Source organism: Rhipicephalus sanguineus, chromosome 8 (genome assembly GCF_013339695.2).
Source record: "Rhipicephalus sanguineus isolate Rsan-2018 chromosome 8, BIME_Rsan_1.4, whole genome shotgun sequence".
Lineage (NCBI taxonomy): Eukaryota > Metazoa > Arthropoda > Arachnida > Ixodida > Ixodidae > Rhipicephalus > Rhipicephalus sanguineus.
The window spans coordinates 21,542,291-21,563,854 of NC_051183.1; the positions used below are offsets into that span (position 1 = coordinate 21,542,291).

At 41.9% G+C, this 21,564-nt stretch overlaps 1 protein-coding gene across 1 annotated transcript in view; it reads right to left on the minus strand.

Annotated features, from left to right (window-relative positions):
- Positions 1-2,798: 2,798 nt before the first annotated feature.
- LOC119401537 (IDLSRF-like peptide) overlaps positions 2,799-21,564 on the minus strand; it is a 153,222-nt gene continuing 134,456 nt past the window's right edge. Inside the window, exons 3-4 of the mRNA XM_037668428.2 lie at positions 12,634-12,786; positions 2,799-10,639 (exon numbers count right to left, since the gene is read on the minus strand). Coding sequence (XP_037524356.1) covers positions 10,446-10,639; positions 12,634-12,786 — 347 coding nt within the window. The 3' untranslated portion in view covers positions 2,799-10,445. The remainder of the gene's footprint in view (positions 10,640-12,633; positions 12,787-21,564) is intronic.

A 21,564-nucleotide genomic window follows, 5' to 3' on the forward strand; every position in this document is an offset into this window, starting at 1 on the left:
ATGAACAAAGGAAGTTTTAACTCCGATGCTTGGGTTTGAACCCGGGCCCTAGCTCTCTGAAGGCAAGCGTATTAACCTCTACGCTACGCCTCCATGCATCCGAAGTGTAAACACATGTGACCCACATGAGTGCGTTGCACGTCCGGCACTGGATTTTGTGTCGTCTACCAAAACGTCGGCTTTATCTATGAAAGTCTGGGTAAATTGGCTCAATTCACTTCGTAGCTTTCTTCTGGGGTAGCAGACAATTGGGCAGAGAACGCATTGCGTGACAGTTCCACAGGAGAGCCTTAGCGTTCAGTGACATTTCGACCCCCAATAAAAGAAACGGTGACAGGCGTTTCCCAAGCGAACGGGCTCAACTGTAGTTGGGAACGCGTTCGCCCACACAATGAGCATTCCGGCTCTGCAGTACACGCTCGTGCCCGATGCATCATGGTCCACTTTCTTGGTGGAGTATACGATGACCGACCCCTATGCACTCAGTAAACAACCCAGGAAAGCTGTGAGCATGTACATGTTTACTTAAGAATTGTTTGCAAACTGTACGGTGGTTCGTTTGCAAATAGAACTCTGGTCGCTTTGAGTAAGCAGCGCTCGTTACCGAAAGCAATGCTTAAGTGCGATTAATTTGCCCAGCAGGTTTTGTCGCTACAGCGCTTCCGAGGCGCTGAAGTTCTGGAGGGCAATCGAAATAGGAAGTATAGCGCATATAAATCTTGTCAATCGCCTCATTTCTCGTAACATCCATTCAGAGCCGGTTGAACTGATATTGCAAAGCTGCAAGCAGGGACTAACTCTGTAGTGGATTGCCGAACCTGAGGAATGGGGAGGGGAGGCGGAGATGTCAACTGCTCCCTCCCCTCCCGAAGGTTCTTCCTGCGCTCTTTCCTGTCTATCTCCTTCTCTGCTGCCGGTTGCGCAGCTAGTCGAGGTTTTCAAGTTTGCGTGTGTTTGTATGCACGCGCACATACATACACACGAACAAAACTAAAGTGGGGTTGAAGCCCCCTTCTTCCTAAAAAAAGTTCTGGCTACACCCCTGCTGTAGTGCTCGTACTTGCTGTTCTTTTTCTCTGAGCATGGTACATATCGAATGCAGGGATTGGTCGAGTAGTAGGTTAATTTTCCATTATTTTTGTAATGGATCATGATGATGATGATGATGCAAACTTTATTTGGGTCCAGAGAAGACGCAGGCTCCCCTGCGTGTAATGTATCATTCCTACATCCTATAGTTAATTAATCTATTCATTTGAAGTGCCAATTATCAGTAATGAAATATTTAAAGCCGGTGGGATTTACTGTATGACATACTGCCGCTAGTAAAAAACACATACACAGAAGAGAGACGAACAGGACGACAAAAGGGCGGCACTTCCAAATTATTTATTTCAGGCATGAAACATAGGAATATACACATGTGACACACACGTGCGCAGAATAGCCATCAACACTGCCTTGCCTACGCACCTCTGGCTATTCTGCGCATGTGTGTGTCACATGTATATATCCCTATGTTTCATGCCTGAAATAAATCAGTTGGAAGTGCCGACCTTTAGTCGTCCTGTTCGTCTCTCTTCTGTGTATGTGTTTTTTTACTAGCGGCAGTTTGTCATACAGCAAGCAATACCAACTAGGCCAAGAAGTAGTTCTCCTCAAGTACATTTCCGATGGGATTTAGCAAGATAAACGTGCCTGTGGCTGTGTCCCAGACCAGTGGCCCCAAAAGAAAGATTAACCGGTTCTGATAATTCCCTGCCCAGCTTTCGAACAGCTGGAATGTATTGATTGATTGATTGATTGATTGATTGATTGATTGATTGATTGATTGATTGATTGATTGATTGATTGATTGATTGATTGATTGATTGATTGATTCCTCAATACTATGGCACATACCCACTCTGGGGGATTGACCGAGACTTCGTATGTCTTGTTTAGGACATTGCTCTTTTTCTGCAACTCCTTTATTTTTGTGTATCAAACGATGCTAGGTACTCTTCTGTTTTTTTTCCGTGTGGCGCTTTATACGCACGTGTTTTACTTGACTAGCAGTAGTAATACTAAAAATGGCCATGGTTTCATTGACCAGAGCTCCAATGCCGGTTCATTTAGTTTCTGGTCACTTGAACTTTAGTATCTCTAACATTTCGCCTGTAACAAGACGAGTCACTGGTGAGTTTTTTTTTATTTCTGTTCATTTTGCAACATATCGTCATGTATGGGTCATATCCGCTGTGACATGTACACGCGTAGTGGTAAACGAAAACGAACGCTGCTCTGGTCTGGTTTCGGTAAAGACGTGGACGCCTGAATGTATCTCTTACTATAGGAGCCGTGGCTGTCTCCAAGCTGCTGGGTTTGGGCGAAGGCAAGGTGCCATGGCCTGGGCGAAACACTGCTTGCCGCAGCGAATGGCTCACACAGGATGACATGTGGCAATATTTGAATCAGATGCCGTGTTAATGATTGTCTTGCCATGAAGAATTCAGGGAAAAATGTCCAGCTTGCGCAGTACAGGGATTTCAGCATTGTATGAACGCATCGGTATTCTGATGGATGTATGGGCTTTCTCTTACGTAAACCGTGCCCAATTCACGGTCTACAGGCGTTTTTTGAAGGGGAGTCTTAAGCTAGGGCTCATACTTCAAGTTCCCCCGTTTCGTTCAAGCTTACACTTTTCGTTAACTTCCATCGATGTGCCTTTTTGCACCAAAAACCAATTCAGTGTACATACAGGCCAATATATGGCGCTTCGTAATGTTTAGACGACAAAACAGACAACAGGCAAGCAATTCAACACATGATGAGACACTTTATTTCCGTTAATTGACTCCGCCATCGCGTTTGCGATCTCGAAGGAATGATTAGAGACAGTGTTTCCTTAAACGAAAGAACACAAGCATGTACATATATGTTGAAACGTACTGCTACGTACTCACGCGGACGTCCCGCGTTTTGCACAAAATTTCCTCCATTTTTCATAAACACGCGTTCGATTGACATGGTTTGCATTTGATCATCAGTGAACTTTTTCAAAAAAAAAAAAAACGTGTTACAGAGCACGCGAAGTGTCGACAAAGAGATATACAATTGCATGAAGCGAACACATTGCGGTCATATCCGTGATCACGCTCAAAAAATAGCCAGCAAGTACAAATAACTTGAAAAACCTTTCTTTCTCGCAATTCTGGCGCTTGAATTCATGACATCCGTGACAATGGTTAATCATAATTTCATGTCCTCGTAAATTACCCTTTGGTGCTTAAACGGGGCACTGTTCTGAAGACACGCGCTAAATCAACAAAATACATACAAATGTCTGGTTATGCACCGCATTATCGGCCACATTTTAGACCCATCGTAAGATCGTCAGATGGTGAACAATTGCGTTTCTTGATCAAAAGAAGGAACAAATTTTTGTTGGTGAGAAATCGGCAAGTTCTTTATGACGAGATAACCACCATAAACCAAACAAGCTGTTGGCACAACGTAAAATGTTGCATATTTGATTGTAGTATCAGTGATGGTAGCAATATTTTTGGGTCAATGTGAGATAAAAAAAAAAACCATATACCTTGCATTTATTTGCTGTGGTTCACACGCATGGAGTTTTAGCAGTGTCTCATGTTTTCCATTGAACGTGGCTCTAAGGAAACACACTAAGGAAAATTGCGTTAGTGAGTCTATCACAAACGAACCAATACCATAAATTAAATAAGTGCGTATTTTATATCTCTAGAACGTCTCATGCTCTCATGAGGGACCATTACGGTTTTTTCCAAGGTTCTACGCGGAATGACTTTACAATTTGGAAATACAGTAGCTACTTTCAGGGTGCTCTGGACTAGCGGCAAAGCCAACGCAATGAACAATACACTTTCTATTTACATACGACTAAGGACTGCGACCCGAAGGTGTACAACTGTGTGCGGGCGAAGTGCACATCCAACAGTGACATACAGTGGAACCTCGTTAATACGATTCTACAAACACCCGGATAATACGTTATTATTATTTTTTCGCCGTTTTACGCCCCACAGGAGCTATGTATTTTCGTGATGTTAATGCGAATGCGTTCTCTTCTTATATAGGATAATACGACTACATATGTGGGCGTTTGATGATATTTCTAAAATTCGTAGCTTTTTACGCGCTCAAATAGCACTCCAATGATTCCTAAAACAGCCTGTTATATGCCAGTAGCCACGCAAAATATTCACCATGACTGCCGTTGAGCGAGAAAATAGCACATTATTCTTCTAACTTCCAGAAAAGCTTTCTTTAGGACAGTGAAATTTCATAAGCTGAGCTCCTATTAAAGTGCTATTTGAAGGTTACTAAATAAACGCGTGTTTCATGTGGCGTCGAGAGAAGATGCCTTGCATAACGTGTTACGCGGAGTGGAGTCACTTGGCGTTACACAAACCTTTGCCGTTGATTTTGTAGGCGAGTATGCTTATGTTCATGCTTTTCTGAGCTTGCTTGATATAACGGGATTTTTTGGTTGATACACTTTACACTTCGCTTCTCGTGAAGATCACCTCAACGAGATTTCACTGTATTGGCAACCTTGGCTGCATTTTCACGTAACTGGTTTCTCTCATAGTTTCCTCGCAAGGTGCTACCTGGAAAGCAACTTTCCCCGCTGGTGACGTCATATCCGGAAGCATGGGATAAGAAGGAAAAAGGCAGCGGACATAAACGAGAAAACAACGTCACCACACACGGAAATATACACACGCACACGAAACAGCAAAGGGGCTCGGCGTCGCCATTTTCGTGCGTTGTCATGACGACGCCGCCTTCGTCCCCTCTTGATTGGGCGAGAAGTGATTGTCCGCGACAGTAGCGTAGTGAGGCGGCGAGGCCAGCAATACAGAGTAGGTTAGCAGCGTAGATTATAAGAGGGCTACACTAGACTTGTTACTACGAGGAGTATATTATTGATGAAGGGTGCTTAGCATGGAGTATTCCTGAAACCAAAGTGATAAATTGCCTGTGACACAATCTTGCTATAGACTGTAGCTGGCAGGTAACAGATCCTACATATTTAATTCGTGCCTGAGGGAAAAACTTGCACTCCATAAATTTCACTCGCCAATAGTGTTTGAATTCCTTTTTTTTTCAGATTCTAGAAATGTATATACCCTGATGAGCAAATTTCCCAAAAGGGCTAATGGTAATCTCTGATTCACTGTCACCTTAGCCATGAGCAACGTTAAGCTTGCAAACGTGGGTGTCACGTGATTGATAATCCAATTTTCTTAGTTGTCTTGCTGTTTGAAGACCGCCAGTTAACATATCATGTTCTCTATCTTCTTCTCTCCGGCACATTCACACTACACATTCCGGTCCTATACTGCAATGCTTTCACACTGAAAATATGCATGAATATATTTGGTATAACATAAGACGTACATAATAAACTCACCCTGACTGTCCGCTTTCTCAGCGCAATTAGTTGGACATACAGCAGCGGTTAACATTTTATGTTGTCATACTCTGTATATTTAGATATACAGTTCTTAGGGAACACACATCAGGTTTACCGGCTTTGCATGTTATAGCTCTACACTGGGTAAATCCTACATATTGCTACCAATCCCTAAAACAATCAATAGATTGATTGCTCAGCTGTACATATTCATGGTTACTATACTCGCTCAAATAAAGACGATTGCCATCATATCAGCAACAAATATATCCGAGAGAGTTATATGTTGACCTTTTCATGCAATAACTGTAGACGCAGTAAGCAGGCCCGCTTCTGATCCTGGCAGTATACCACAAATTGGGCCTAGGGATTCCAGTTTGAGGAACAAAGCTAATTCGTTGCTAACTTTTCTGGTCATGTCTATTGTTAGTGATCGACAAAACCTAGGTCTGATTTGTCAGTGCATTATATTTGTGTTGGCTAAATATGCGGATGATATAAAGAGTCGTTTCGTTACGGCCTACAAACATTCCTAACGTCCTTGCATTATTCAACGCATGAATTTTTTGTACGTCATAAACATGAGACTTAATCCTGAAAGGCTATATGTGGATCTTGAAAGTCTGGTTGGGTTGATTGTCCTTCATTTTTGGGGGAGAAATGTGTGAAAGAAAATCTGGTGAGATGGGCCACGTCGGCATAAGTCGCGGCACTGGGGAATTCATTGATAACTTCAATGCAACTCAACAACCATAGTTTAACATTTTTCTAAAAATATGCCTTTAGTGGCCGTGTCTTATGAAAATAATACAAAAATCAAACTTCCATGCCTCCGGATACAACGTCAGATGCACTCAAATATGATTTTTTACACAAGATGACGATTTCCTCGGACAATAAATTAATCGGCGTTATACGCAAAACAATCAACACAAATAAACTTTAGGAAAAATGTTTCTGACATTTTTTTGCAAGAACGACTGAGAAATAGCGAAGCACTGAACAAAGAACGTTGCCAACATATACTACACGCAAAAATAATTTAAGCATTTTTTCCACTTTGGCATTGTAAATACGTATTTGCAGATTTAATCCCACATTACCATTCTAAGAGCACTAGATCCGATCACAAGGAATATTTAGGAAAATATGCATTGGCGGAATAGCTCCACGCACTTTTTTCTTTATCACCCGATGCTTGATAAGCTTCTTAATCCTCTAAACATGAACAACTGCTGATAAATAGCCTCTCTGATAGAACTGTACTCGCACCATACACGTTATCACATAGCAGCGGAATGCAACGTTTCGATTAATACCGTTTACAAGTGCTTCTGTCATATACTGTACAAAAATATACAGACTCAGCGCTATCTGAGAACCCTGAAACTCTGATAAGGTTTCCGCAGCTTACCAGTAATCAATAATTTTTATTAGAATCGTATGATGTTAATCAAGTAAATATCTCCGAGTACAAAGGCTTAGGCCAAACATGGGAAAATGTTTGCGTTTCACCAGTTGAACTTATTTCTCTCGATTCGAACCAGATTACACGCACCTAAACACTAATAATTTCCCTGCCAATTGTTATACCTTTAAAAGCCTTTCATCTTGTTTTGCCGTAAAATGCAGCTTAAATAGTGATTTCCCGGCACCTTAAACGAAATGCTCAGACATATTTTAAGAATTATACGTTGAAGATAAAGTGTCTTTTTTTATTTTAAAGAGTGTGAAAACAAGTTGTGGTAATCCAGGCAATGATTTCGGCTATCGCCATTAGCTTCAAGCTTGGGTTGTGAAACTTTATATTTATTTTTTGCAAGGCAACTAGTACTGTACATTCAGAGTTGCATGTATCTAATGTCAAGTGTATTCTATAGCAATTTTCGTCAACATGGAAGAAGTAAGATAATTTCGCGAAATGTAAGATTTCATGGAACCTCATAGTATCATCTTTCTTTCAGGTGCTGTACAGATAAAAATAGTGATTTTATTATAGATAAAGCTGTCCTAGATTGCACCAAGGCAATAATTTCTTAATGCATGTCCTGAAAGCATTTGAGACTGCTTTTAATAGATCCAAAGGCCTAAAACTAAAATGAAGTTATTTTAACGACTTGGCCGTTGTATATTCAGTAGATCAAACACACTCTGAAAACACAACAACAACGAATTGTCGAAGCAACGGCGAGTACAAGGCAAATTTATCGTTAGCATATGCAGTTTTATTTACAGAATTCGTAGGGTGTCGGCAATAAAGGTATTCTTAGCGGGAGTCCCTTACGCAAACTCCTGGAAACATCGTTGTGCTTCATATCAAAACAGTGTGTGTAGATTGATAAAGTGTCGAAAAGTCGAATAGTAACAGATAGTGTGCTCAGAAGTAATTACAGCTTAGAACACGTGACAGAAGTTTATTTACTGGGAGCATATTTCTTTCTTCATGATTTTATAAATGTCGCTGATCGAACATTGGATTGTTTGGGCAAGGCCTGTTATGCAGCTGATTCGCCGTAGAAAGTGTACGTTGCTGTATTGTTATTTATGGTATAATATTGTAGGGTAAGAAGCAACGTATTTTATTGAAAATAGACTACTTCCAGAGTGCAGTAATTCAGAATTCTTGCACACTCACATAATTACGACAAAAGACAAGGGAGCCATTTTATTTATCAACTCCAGAAACCGCGCAGAAGACACGATTTCATGCTTTTTCACTTGACAAATGTAGTGCTGCAGTATATTTTCTGATTCTGATATTTAACGAACTCGTATTGAAATAATCATGACACATATTGCGTTAAGGACAGAATATTCACAACATCTACCGTTAGCTTGCCTGTGGATTTCCATTCTGTGTCACCTGCGGATGTATTATTTTATGGGTCATAAGTCAACAAGCGCGGCAAATAGTGTTATGCAAAGACAATTTACTTCCTTGAAATATTTTTCCATGGGCATTCGATTTCTAGACGTTTCTTTTTTTTCACAACTGGATGGTACACTATAACAGGAAGCGCATAATACAGATTCACATTGTCCCGTTACACCCAGTAATCGGGAGTTCTCTAAGACAAAGAATTACAACCACAATTAATGTTTTGATAGTCGATGGCTCTGTAAGTAGAGTTTAATTCTGCGCACCCATTTAAAGATTCCATTCATATCGCCTCTTTTGCAAAAAATAATCGATGACAAGCAAGTTCTAGAAGAAACAGACTAGCATGCATAAATCGAAAGCATAGCGTGTTCTCCAGTTGCAACCAGCAGTTTCTTATGTTACTACTGAGCGACTGCCGGCCATACCATGTCGGCGTAGGCAAGATCTCTACGGCCTTTCTGCCCGAGCGTGATGGCTTTCTTCGGCTCTTCAACACATCACATAAGGCCAAAACTGCACACACTTTAAGAAGACAGAGACGAAACACGAGGCACAGGTTCTGACTAACAACTGGAGTTTTTTTTTTCTTTTTTCGTACACCGTGGTAAATATATAACAGGTGTCAACAACAACAAACGGAACAACAAAATGAGCAGGGCCCGATAGATGCGCATTCCAAGCAATTAGCGAGAGGGGAACGATGATTACTCAACCCCCGACTGGAAAAGTAACTCTTTATCTATAATGGGCTATGGAAAGGGTTAGTTATAGATAAACACGGATATAGATAGGTGTGGATAGAGAGTTAGCTTTCCTATCGGGGGCTGGATAATCATGGTTCCCTCTCGTTAGCTGCTTGGAATGTCTCTCTATCAGGCCTTACACATTTTGTTGCTCCTTTTGTTGTTTTTGATACTTGTTGTATATTTACCGCAGTGTATGAACAATAAAACACCAGCTGTTGGTGTCTGTGCCCCGCGTTCCTTCTGACTGTCTTCGTTAAGTGTGCCCTGTTTGTGCCTTACGATGTCGAACCAACAAACTCGAGGTTGTTAACATATCACAACATATATTCACTACATTCAACGTTATCTGGTTGTCTTCCCGTTCCCCGTTGAGTGGTCTCACACTGAACCAAAATAACAGAAGAAAGCATGCCACACGCTTATCTAGGCCGGCGAATGTCACAGTTGGTTATACGTCCATCAACAACAGTTACGCAAAAGACTGAGCACTCAAGAACGTACGCGTGCGTATGTTCAGTCAAACCGGCGTGGAGAGATCGCTTTCAGCTTATCGCACTCAGATATCTCAGCTTTTCGTGATAATAGGATCACTACACAATGAACGCAGGTTGTTAATGCTTAACGCCTTTCTCGACTTCCGCTTACGCGTGAGATACACACTTCAAGCCACGTTTTCATCACATAAACCAACCCACAACGTCGTTTTTCTTGTCCCGAAGCAACGGGACCGACAGATCTATAACCGGTCACAACCTAAGAAAAAAAAAAAGAAAAACGAGCTCCGCCCACGGCCTTCGCTGTTTGGCTTGAATAGAATTTGCACAGGTGTTCCATCCGATTACGCCAACCACTTTTACAGCTTAAGACAGTTGTTTTTGCCATACAGATATGTTTGTGTCGTTGCTTTTAGAGAAGAAAAATTGAACGTCTCTGTAAATTTTCATAACTTTCTGGACACGAAGGACACCCTTGTGTTCTCCAGCATGTCGAGTGCTTACATTAGCAGAGAAAAAATACACTGAGAGCGGACACCAGTTGTCACTTTTCTCTGGGCAGGCCCACCAATATTTTTTTTTTTTTTTGTGGAAGGAGTCTTATTTTTTTCTTAGGTCGTAACCGACTATTATAGAGAAACTGCATGGTGCGCAGATATCCCTGTAGATGGCACTGGCATGGCAAGATGACATAGACTTGAACGTAATATACATACAAACAAATGAAACTCAAATATCACGGAAGGTTCGCGTAAAGTAGAAGGGAAGAGGCAGAGGAGAATGGAGGAGGGGGAGGCCTCGATTTCCCGCGCACGGGACCGAACGGGTATAGTGATTTGGACGAGGGAAGTTGGGGAGATGGGCGTTCAGTAAGGTGGTGTCCACTAATCCATGAATCCCGTGGCGACCAGCTTGTCGAGGAAAAACTTGACGTCCGCCAGCTCGGAGTCCCGGATGCCGAGGGAACGCAGCAGGCTGATGTCGCCGCTCTCGACGGCCATGAAGACGCTGCGGAGGTGCTCCAGGTCGGAACGCATCAGATGTAACGCCTTGCCGAAGTCTTCGAGCGTCTCGCCCTCTGCGCAATGAGTCGAAAGAGAAAGATACAGGCGAAGTTAGCTTCGCTTTACTGAGTGAGACAACTTCTTTAAACATCCGGCAAATTAATGGCCATGGTCTAGGCCGCGTCGGGGCCAGTAGGTTCATCTGAGAATCTTTTGCAGGTGTACTACACGACTAACGATGATCTACGAAAAATTCGATTCATATTAGGGAGGGAAAGAAAGCTGTAAAGAAACAGCGAGGACAAATAATAATAACTATTGGGGTTTAACATCCCAAAACCACGATGTGATTATGAAAGGTGCCGTAGTAGAAGTCGCCGGAAATTTCGACCTCCTGGGCGTCTTTAACGTGCATCTAAATCTCAGCACACGGACCTTTAGTACATTGCCTCCATTTCAAGGGCCCCTAAAGTTTAAAGACGAGAGAGTGGTTTCTCTCTCACCTTCAATATTCTCCCTACAGGCGCTACGTCCGTCTCGCCACTTATTTCTTCATAAAACACGTGGGCAATGTCAGCACTAAGCGTTGGGCGTATAAGGATGTCGTTCATTTTAGGCTGTACGCTGTTATCTCCACTTGCGCAGTCGAAACCGCACAAGGTGACGTGAAACCAGTTGATCGTGCACGCTAGTTATGCAAGACAATGCAGAACGGGCGTGCGACCGCGTGAAAAAGCAGGGTAGGAGACAATTCACAAATGACATCCTTCTGATATGGACAAATCGTGGGCTTAATTCCTCATGACGTCATGTGAGCACACTGCTGGCGTCACGAATTGTGCCGAAAAGACGGGAAACGCCAGGAAAGAATAAAGTGCTCGTTATTTGTATTTTTTAGAAATTGGTTATGTGCCTTTTAAAGTTACACATATCATTTTTCAGTGCTTCACAAGATTTTATATCTAGCACGCTCAAAAACCTTTTAACACCAAGCGCCGCTTTACGGAAGCACTTTAGAACTTTCCACGCACCTCCATAAGAAAATGCTTATCGGGGTCCGCTATGTGTTTCAAATATTAAGTTTTCCGGCTGTTCATGCTTTCCACGGTTTGCCCTTTCGAGCATGCACACAGCGCCTGACAGTTGACACCATAAAGGAAGAAGGTCATCACTGTCGCCTGTTTTTCTGGCAATTAACGGGACGTCCAACGAAGGCATCTTAATTAAGAACAGCCAACAAAGGATATAAGAGCAACACAAACGGATGAGCTTCTTATCGGGTAAAAATATGTAGGGTGGCGTCTTTGTGATGCCCACACGCGCCTAATCATAAACATGCCAAGATCGGCGACTCGTTCGGAGTTAAGATTAATGAGATTTTTGTTGGCGGGGTCCCGCTTGGGAATAAACGCCATCGTGAAATTTTCTTATTTTTTTACTTCTTTATTTTTCGTTATGTTATCGTAATCGTCACACCAGCCGATGCTATTTAGTCGGCTTCCAAAAGCTTCCTCATCAATGTTCTCTTTTCTTCTCTCTTCCTTTCTTTGGTATTATTTTTTTTTCTCCTGCTTTCCTTAGCCGCCGTGGTATAGCTTAGCGAGTAAAGTGTCCCGGCGCCATGCTCGGGGACGCGGGTTCGACTGCCGGCCACGGCGACCGCAGTTCGATGGAGCCGAAATGCAAGGACACCCGTTTACTTATGTCTCGGTGCACGTTAAAAAACCCCGAGGGGCCATAATTAATCTGCAGTCTCCAGTGCGGCGTTCCTCAATCATATCGGGGTTTGGTACGTAAAACTTCCCAAAAATTATTATTATTATTATTATTATTATTATTATTATTATTATTATTATTATTATTATTATTATTATTATTATTATTATTATTATTATTATTATTATTATTAAATATTGCTGTTGTTGTTATTATTGTTTGCTCTGTTCATTTGCACGTGAGCGAAATAGACGTTTGAGCGTACTCGGTAGTATAACAAGCCATGGACACACCTCGACCTTCTCAAGATCTCGGGTTCGATACCGATTAGAAAACAAGGGCGCACACTTACCGGACAGTGCAACGGCTACTTTTTGCACGCCTCCTAGAGGTGCCAGCGCGTCTCGGGCCTTGGGTCCGAACAGTTTCTCCAGGTAGTTGGGCCCATGGTTGCTCAGCAACGTGTGCAAGAAGTTCGCAGTCTCCTCCACTGGGGGTCGCTTCGCTGCACGTCGAAAAGAAAAAGAAAGAAAGAAAGTAAAATTACTATAATCACCACATTAGCCCTACTCATGGTTCCCGTTATATTGTTATTCAATAATAAAGGCACCGTGTGCTCATTAAAATTTTATTGTAACTCGAGTCTAGACAAAAAACAAGCGGCAGAATACCGACAGTTACACTCTATAAGAAAAAAAATCACAGCATATCCACGGGGTGAATGATGATGAGTGGGGCGAAGCTCCGCAGGTTATCATCGGTAAGCCGTGAAACTCTTCCGTGAAATTCGCCCAGTACATCATATAAAGAGTGGGCAACACCGTGTATATATTAAAGATCAAACTTTTATTGTACTGTTGGTTTACGTGAGCCCTTCATTATCACCGCTTTGTGATCGGTGAAATGCAGGGAAAGTGTCCGCTCCCGAGCGAAAGAGAAAGCGCGCCAAGAGCGAGCGCCTTTTACGATCGCAGGCATCCAATGACATGCGCCATTCGCATTATACAAGTGCCATCTGTCACCTTTAAACAGCAACTCTGGATGGATGGATGGATGGATGGATGGATGGATGCTATGAGCGTCCACTTTATAACGGGGCGGTGACAAGTGTGCCACCAGGCTCGACAAAAAAAAAAAAAAACTTTTTTTTTTAGCGTTGGCCTAGTGTCTTTATTTCAATTACAACTATTTTACTCCAGAAGAAGAAAAGACTTAAGTTTTCAGCTCCGTTCTCTGCCCTTTACAGCAGAATGTCCTTATTTTTTTTCCAATATTTATTTTTGTCCTTTCTCTCTAGTTTTCTGCCACCAATACTCTAACCGTCTCTTACTTATTTCAATCGCGGGTGTGTTCAGCTTTCCATTTTCTCTAAAACCCAAGGCGTCATGTAGGCTCGTGCCCAAACGTACACCTGGGTGGATGTCTCCACATTCAATCAGAACATGCTCCGCCGTTTCCTGATCTTCCCCGCAGCACGTGCATTGTTCTTCTTCTTTACTGAATCTCGCTTTATAACTACCCGTTCTAAGGCAACCCGACCTCGCTTCAAACAGTAAAGCGCTTCCCATTGAATTGTCGTAAAATGCCTCCCTCCTTATTTCATTTTTGCCCTTTCGGTAGTTACTCAAAGCCGGTTTTTTCTCCATAGCTGCCGTCCAGTAAATCCTCTCCGCCTCTCTGACTTTTCGCTTAACGCTCTTTGTTGACATACTGCTTACACTACCAGCCGTATATTAACTAGTGAGCCTCCTAGTTCTTTTTCTCCACTGTGTGTCCACGCTCTTCCTATACAAGTAACGGAACACCTTCTCTGCCCATCTACTCTCCATCATATTCTTTAGCCTTTCTTCGAACCTTATTTTGCTCTGAGCCTCCCTCGCCTCAAAACCTGTCCATCCCATATCGCCCTTTACAGCCTCATTTGTCGTCTTCCCGTGAGCACCCAACGCGAGGCGTCCCACAGTCCTTTGATTTATATCCATTCCCGATTGCACCTCTGCCCTCATGCACACCACTGAGTTCCCAAATGTGAGCCCCGGAACTATTACACCTTTCCACAGACCTCGAAGCACCTCGTACCTATTGTATCCCCACAATGCTCTGTGCTTCATTATTGCAGCATTCCTCTTTCCTTTTGTTGCCGAGGCTTTTTCCTGTACCTCCATGTACCTGTGACCCTCATTTATCCATACTCCGAGGTACTTGTATTCGCTCACCCTCGGTATTTCTTGGCCCTGTATTGACACCGCCTGATCACAAGGGTCATTGAATACCATCAATCCACATTTTGTTACACTAAATCCTAGTCCTAGAGCTTCCCCTTCCCTTCCGCATATATCCGCCAGCTGCTTTATATCCTCTCGACTGTCAGCAAATAAGACAATATCGTCAGCATAAAATAATACTGGAAGCTTCTGCTCAATCATCACGCCGCCCTGTTTGTGTGACAGATTAAAACCAAAGTTGCTACCTTCTAGAGCTTTTTCCATATTCACCATTTACAGCATGAATAACAGCGGGGACAAAGGACATCCCTGTCTCAGCCCCTTGCTAATCTCAACGTTCTCTTTGCTACTCATTCCATCCCATTCTATGCAAACTGTATTTTCTCGGTATATCTCCCTCAAAAGCTGTATACAGTCGTCGCCTATGCCCATTCCTTTCAATATATCCCACAAAATTTCCTGATTAACGTTGTCGTACGCCCCAGTGATGTCTAGAAAAGCCATGTACAAGGGCCTATTTTCTATTTTAGATATTTCTATACACTGAGTGAGATCAAACAGGTTATCGTCTAACCGCCTGTCGACTCGAAATCCATTCTGGAGTTGTCCCAAAATATTGTTGTGTACTGCCCACTTTTCTATTTTCATTTTTACTGCTTGCATCGCCAACCTGTATAGTACCGATGTAATGATTAGTGGTCTACACGAGCGAATGTTATCCTTTTCTCCCTTGCCTTTATAGATTAAGGTCATTCTACCTTTTCGCCAACTATCCGGTATTTGCCTGTCCTTTAAGCATTTTTCTACAGCTTTCAGCAGTGCTTCTTTAGCGCTATTTCCTAGTTCGTTAATGAGGCTAACAGGAATCCCATCTAAATCCCCGGCAGTGCGCTTTGGAATTTTTCCTTCAGCCTTTTAGGGGCGAAGCTCCTTAAGGCGGCACCCGTTCGTCCCTCGTAGTCGTAGTCGTAGTCGTAGTAGTCGTAGTGCGTAACCAGTCTTACGTTTTGACCTCCAAGGTGGTGCCGGTGGGAGATTTTTCCTGTGCGTTGTTGAACAATGAAAAATTCGCAGCGTGCGCGTTAACTAAAAGCCGAATTCTTCTGTCTCTCATTCCCCATTAGCAGCCATTGGCATGTTCCAGTAGGAAACGTTAGTAGAAGTAGAAGTGTAAGTGTTAGCTAAAAGCCGACTTCTTCTGTCTCTCATTCCCATTAGCAGCCATTGTTTACCTCCAAGGTAGTGCCTGGTGAGATTTCTCCTGTGCGTGATTAAACAATAAAAATTTTGTTCAAAAGGCTGTTGATTGATGAAATAAACCAACGAAAGACGCCAGATGTTTTGTAAAAGCAAAACGAAAGAACGCCAGATGTTTCTAAAGCAAAACGAAAAGACGCCAGCTGCTTAACGAAAGACGCCAGAAGTTTTCTAAAGCAATGGTTTTCTAAACAATGAAAATTCACAGCGTACATGTAAAATTAAAGTGAGCTGCAAGTCGTCATAACTCATCGAACCTTTAGTATAAACGCGCCCGTCCTCACGTCGGTGATGATGTACTGGGCAGAATTCACGGAAGAGTCACGGTTTACCGATGAACCTCCGCAGCTTCGCCCACTCATCATCATTCACTCCGCGGATATGCTGTGATTTTTTTCCAATTGAAATACATGAAATACATGAAACGCCATCTAGTGAGATATTCATTAAACTGGAGCTGGCTACATAATACTACTACAGAGGAGGGAACGACCCACACCCTAAGGAGCTTCGCCCCTAAAATCGAGTGTTTGGGGAGTATTTCAGCCACATAACTATAATAATCTGTCTTGATCGCGTTTCATTTCTTGAAAGCCCGGTCTCGCCGCTTTCCTATCAAGAATGCCATGTTAGGCTGACAGCACGCACGCCGTTCGTGACCGGGAAGTGCCGGGACCGCGGTGATAACGCAATCTGTAAAAACTGCGCGAAAAACGTGGACAAAGGGAGAAAGGGACGGCACAGGCGCATTATTTACAGAATGCATTACCAACTCGCCCAACAGTCTGTTCTTCTAAGTGATAACGCAAGGAAAGTACGCGAGGTAGGTGACGATTATAGCTGTGTAGCAGAAATACTCCCCAAATACTCGATTTTTTCTTACAGTGTACAGACAAACTCCTACCCGAATCCTGTGCGCCTGCACAGGAGCCTATCCACACTCATGCACGGACAACAAATGCAAACTATGCAAAACAGAAAAGGCTTCATACAAACATCCACTGTGAGAATGTCCCAACATATCAACAAATACTCCTGAGGCGCTCTGGGAACGGTGGCTGATAGCGCTGCTCAACTAAGAGGTCGATGACCGAAAATGGGCTATCCGCCAGATGAGGGAGGCCATAGGAAGACAAGGACCCCCGGCCTTTACCTGTGCGGTCTATCCCGGACCACAGACCGGTTCTTTTAATAAAGTTTATTCACTTCACTCGAAAGTGTTTTCTGCCTGGCTCCACCAAGCCTTTGCCGTCTTCGCTTCCGTGACGGAAATGACGGCGTCACTAGTTTGTTCCCACCGGCCCAGGACGTCTCTTAAAATATTTCCGGTTTCTCCTGCCGGTAAATTAAGTCACTTCTGGTTTCCACTTCTGGTTTCTTGATTGACTTCGGATTTCCACATTACTTCCCGGCGTAGCCTGGCTATAACGAGTAGTCCAGTATTTAACGAGAAATTCAGTAATAATGTCTTGTAACAGCGCGCTTTTGTAGTTACGAAGGTGTAACTAAAGCCCTTCTACAGGGCCAACGTCTTTTAACTTTGTAACGTAACATTAGTGCGAGAACCATACACTATGTCGCTTTCAGCATGGCGGCGATTTCTGTTCTTTTGAATTTGGCTACAAATGACATATATATATATATATATATATATATATATATATATATATATATATATATATATATATATATATATATATATATATATATATATATATATTCCTGCTATACAGTTGGCTACAGATTTATATTGCCTAATTTCAAAAAAAAAATTGTGGGAGATCTTAAGTAACATGAACTAACGCTGTAATTAAAATCTCTGCAGCGTCTTTTTTCATTCGTGAAAGAACTGCGTCGTTACTAAAACCAATCACGTGGTTTCTTTTGTGAATCACATCAAAAGTATAAGAAAAAAGCAAGTACTTTCGGTACAATTTCTCGAAATAGAAAGTCATTCACGTAAGCTATAAGCACTTTTTCTAGGACGACATTTTTTTTTTTTTTTCTTAGCGCAGAAATTTTCAGTTATGTCAAAAAAGGTGCGGCTGCTTTTCGGGTCATATGAAGCTTGACAGTGCTTATAATCTGACCGGCAACGCCGGACGCACATTTCAGAACAGAAGAAATTCATTGATGCCTCAATTAGCAGCAAGCACTCCTTTCCTCCCACTCTTTCCTAGAACTCATTAAATATCTTGCTTCTAATTTGAAGCGACGTGTATTTTTTTCTTATTTGTCACTTATTCAGATTTGCATTTTGAAGGCATCGGGGTTCCCTGTGTAAATTTATGATGCGCACAATGTTACTAGGAGAGGCAAACGTGACACTCCAATACGTGTCCACTACCTCAATAAAGCGTGCTAAAAAGACAAAGAAAAAAAAGATAATACCAGTCATACCGCAAATAAAATGCCTAGCGGCATGGTACAAATATTGATAACTTATCCTTGGGCAGAATACGAAGCTGTCTCACAATTTTCTACTTCGTAACTAGATTAACCTTTCGCGCACCGTTTACTGCTGCTTAACATAGAGTTCCAAAAATACCAAGATGAAGACGACTATTTTGTTGCATCACTTCCTGACTTTCACTGTTGAAACTGCTTCAATATCGTGTTTGTGTTGATATATATATATATACATATATATATATATATATATATATATATATATATATATATATATATATATATATATATATATATATATATATATATATATATATATATATATATACGAAATAAAAAAAACATATTCGTCTTCACCTTGACTTGATATTTTCAGAACAGTATGTGAACCAGCAGTAAACGGTGCGCAACAGGTTAATCTAGTTTCGAAGAGGAAGATTGCGAGACAGCTTCCTATTCTGCCCAAGGATAAGTTATCAATCTTTGTACCGTGCCGCTAGGCATTTTATTTGCAGTGTGATTTGTATTATATATATATATATATATATATATATATATATATATATATATATATATATATATATATATATATATATATATGGGATGTTTTCTAGCGGAACGATACCACGTCATTTCTCTTGTGCTTTATTCGCAGAACAAACTATTTCTAAACGAAGAAAAAAATAAATTTAAAAATCAAAGTACATCTTGGAAGATGTAACGGGAAAAGGTTCTTTCGGGCGCTGACCAAACTTTGACTCTTTGACTCTTTGATTTGACTCTTTGACTAAACTTGGAAAAGACCGCAGGAAATTAAGAAGAAAAACTCTTTTTTTTTTTCGCCCTGGCAGAATTTTTTTCTGTTAATAACTGCACGAAGAGGGACGTTTGGAAGTGCCTGGTAACTTCGTTTCTCACCATCAAGATACCCAAAAATTGCGCAACACCATTCGTTGCTTATACCACAACATCGTGTAGAAGCATCCGGAAAGCTTTACAAACCGTAAATAACGCCAAAGTTTTACTTTTTTTTTAAATTCACCTTATCTATGTCAATGATCATAAGTGCTTCTGCGTGTATTTGCTAACAAGGCAAAGAAAAAGTTTGGATTACTTTACAACTTGATCAAAATAATAATAATGTATGGGGTACGTTACAAAACCACGATATGATTGAGGCACGCCATTGTTGGGGGCTCCAGCAATTTCAACCATGTGGTGTTCTTTAACGCGCGCTGGTATCAGTACACGGGCTTCTAGCATTTCGTCTCCATCGAAATGCGACCGCCGCGGCCGGAATCGAACCCGCGAATATCGGGTCAGGGGCCGAGCACCGTAACCACTGTACTACCGAGGCCGAGCCCGTTTGCTGCTTCAGGAGAGAAGTTACTTATTGTATATACCATTCGAGTGGATGTTTGTCTTTTATAACAACGTAAGCAAGTGATCTAATGAACAATAACATCTAGCAATATCAAGTTACTATTGTATATGTAAGGAAACGCTCCAGTGGACGTCCGTACCACTTACGGTTGAGCAAAGAGTTAGGCGCACAAGTTATTCTTGAGCTAAACCACTGTATTCTTAAGGATTACTTAGACCTTATAAATATTGTTTTTAGCAGCCTTACAGCAGTTTATTTGTTCTTTCTTTGCCTGACTTATTCGAAGTGTTCTCATTTGCGAGATTTAGGATAGGCTTGGAATATTGGACGTTCTAACGATTACCGCAGTTACGATAACGAGTTCTCAGTCTTGGGTCGTCAAGTAAGTAGCAGCAGCGGGCTCCTAAGAATACTTCTAATGAGAACCAGGCCACCTCTTTGACGATAACCATGTAATCTCCCCTTCTTTCACGGTTAGATTATAGCTAAGATGCACAATTTGCATTGGACAGTGAAGCACACGTATTCTTTCGTATTTAGGTTAGCGCTAGGAAGATCAAACAATAGACTTGGGGGTTTCCGCTAAAGCCTAAACGAAACGTGTTTAATTGACGACATCGAAGATGGCGCTCAAGATAGTTCGGACGGTGAAATTTGATACGATAAAACACCGGTCTTCAAAAAGGAGTGTATTGCACAAGTGAATACCGGGGAACGATTACTATAGTCAACATTAATCCCCAATCCTTCCCCGTAAACCTTCATTATGTTCCCCGATCATGCAATAGTCCCAACTGGGCTGCAGTATGTTAAAATAAAATAACTTAAATATAGCATGTGAAGCCCTCTTTGTATTTCATGAATGATCATGTGCCGTCATGTTACAACATATTTTTGTCTCCGTCTGTATTATTTGTTTTGGTTTCCCCTTCGTTTTCCCTTTCTCTCATCCTATCTTCCTTTCCTCTATCTTTCCACCTTCTTGAAGGAGCAGGCAGGCGTTGTGTGGAGGCAGTTTTCAGCCTTTTTCTCCCTATCTCTTCTGCGTCATTGTATGCTTTGTTTATCCAATTCAAATAATAATAATATGGGAGATTCTTTTCCTGCTGAACCGAACACCGAGGGTTCGGTCCCGGCCGCGGCTGGTCGCATTTGGATGGAGGCGAACATGCTTGAGACCCGTGCACTCAGATTTAGGTGTGCACTAAGGAAGCCCAGGTGGTCCATATTTCCGGAGCCCTTCATTACGGCGTGCCTCTTAACCATATCGTGGTTTTCGCGCATATAAACCCAGAAATCTTTATTATTAAGCGAGATTTCCGAAATACCTCAATGGTCCCTCAAGAAAAACAAACCTTATTTTCGCACAACCTTATTCGGGGTCTGCCACCACCAACTTACGCGCGCGAGTGCGCATGTCTAGTTTCAACTGCTTGATTCATAGAAATGCCTATATAGTGCTACTTAATGACGTAATAATTACTTTACTAGGTGTCCTCAGGTAAAAAAAAAAAACAGGTATGCCTCCTTATTCCGCGTCGCATTTGACATTCTTGTTAGTTGGCACCTATGGAAACTACCAAGCTATGCATATACACATATATTGAGTTTTGGATGACGGTCCCTGGTTATTTAGCGGTTAAGGATATGAATAAAAAGTCACATTGAAAAACACAGCAGCATTGATTCTGACGTTCCGACCGGGGACCTTTGATGCAGGCCGGTCCCTGGTCGACACAAACATCAGAATGTATGTTGTTTTCACTGTGACTTTATATGTATAAACTGGTAGTCGACTAAATCTCTGAATTGAACAATGTTACTGTTATAACAGCGGATAGCAACAACAGGCAACCGTAGCCAACACGCTCTAGACATTAGTCAGTGTCAATAGAATTCGAGTGAATACAGCAGTCGAACTCGACTTGGTCAGAATTTATCGAACATCATCAGACTTCCTTACAGAAGGCCGGTATCCCGGATTAAAACTACCTTTACATAAAACGCA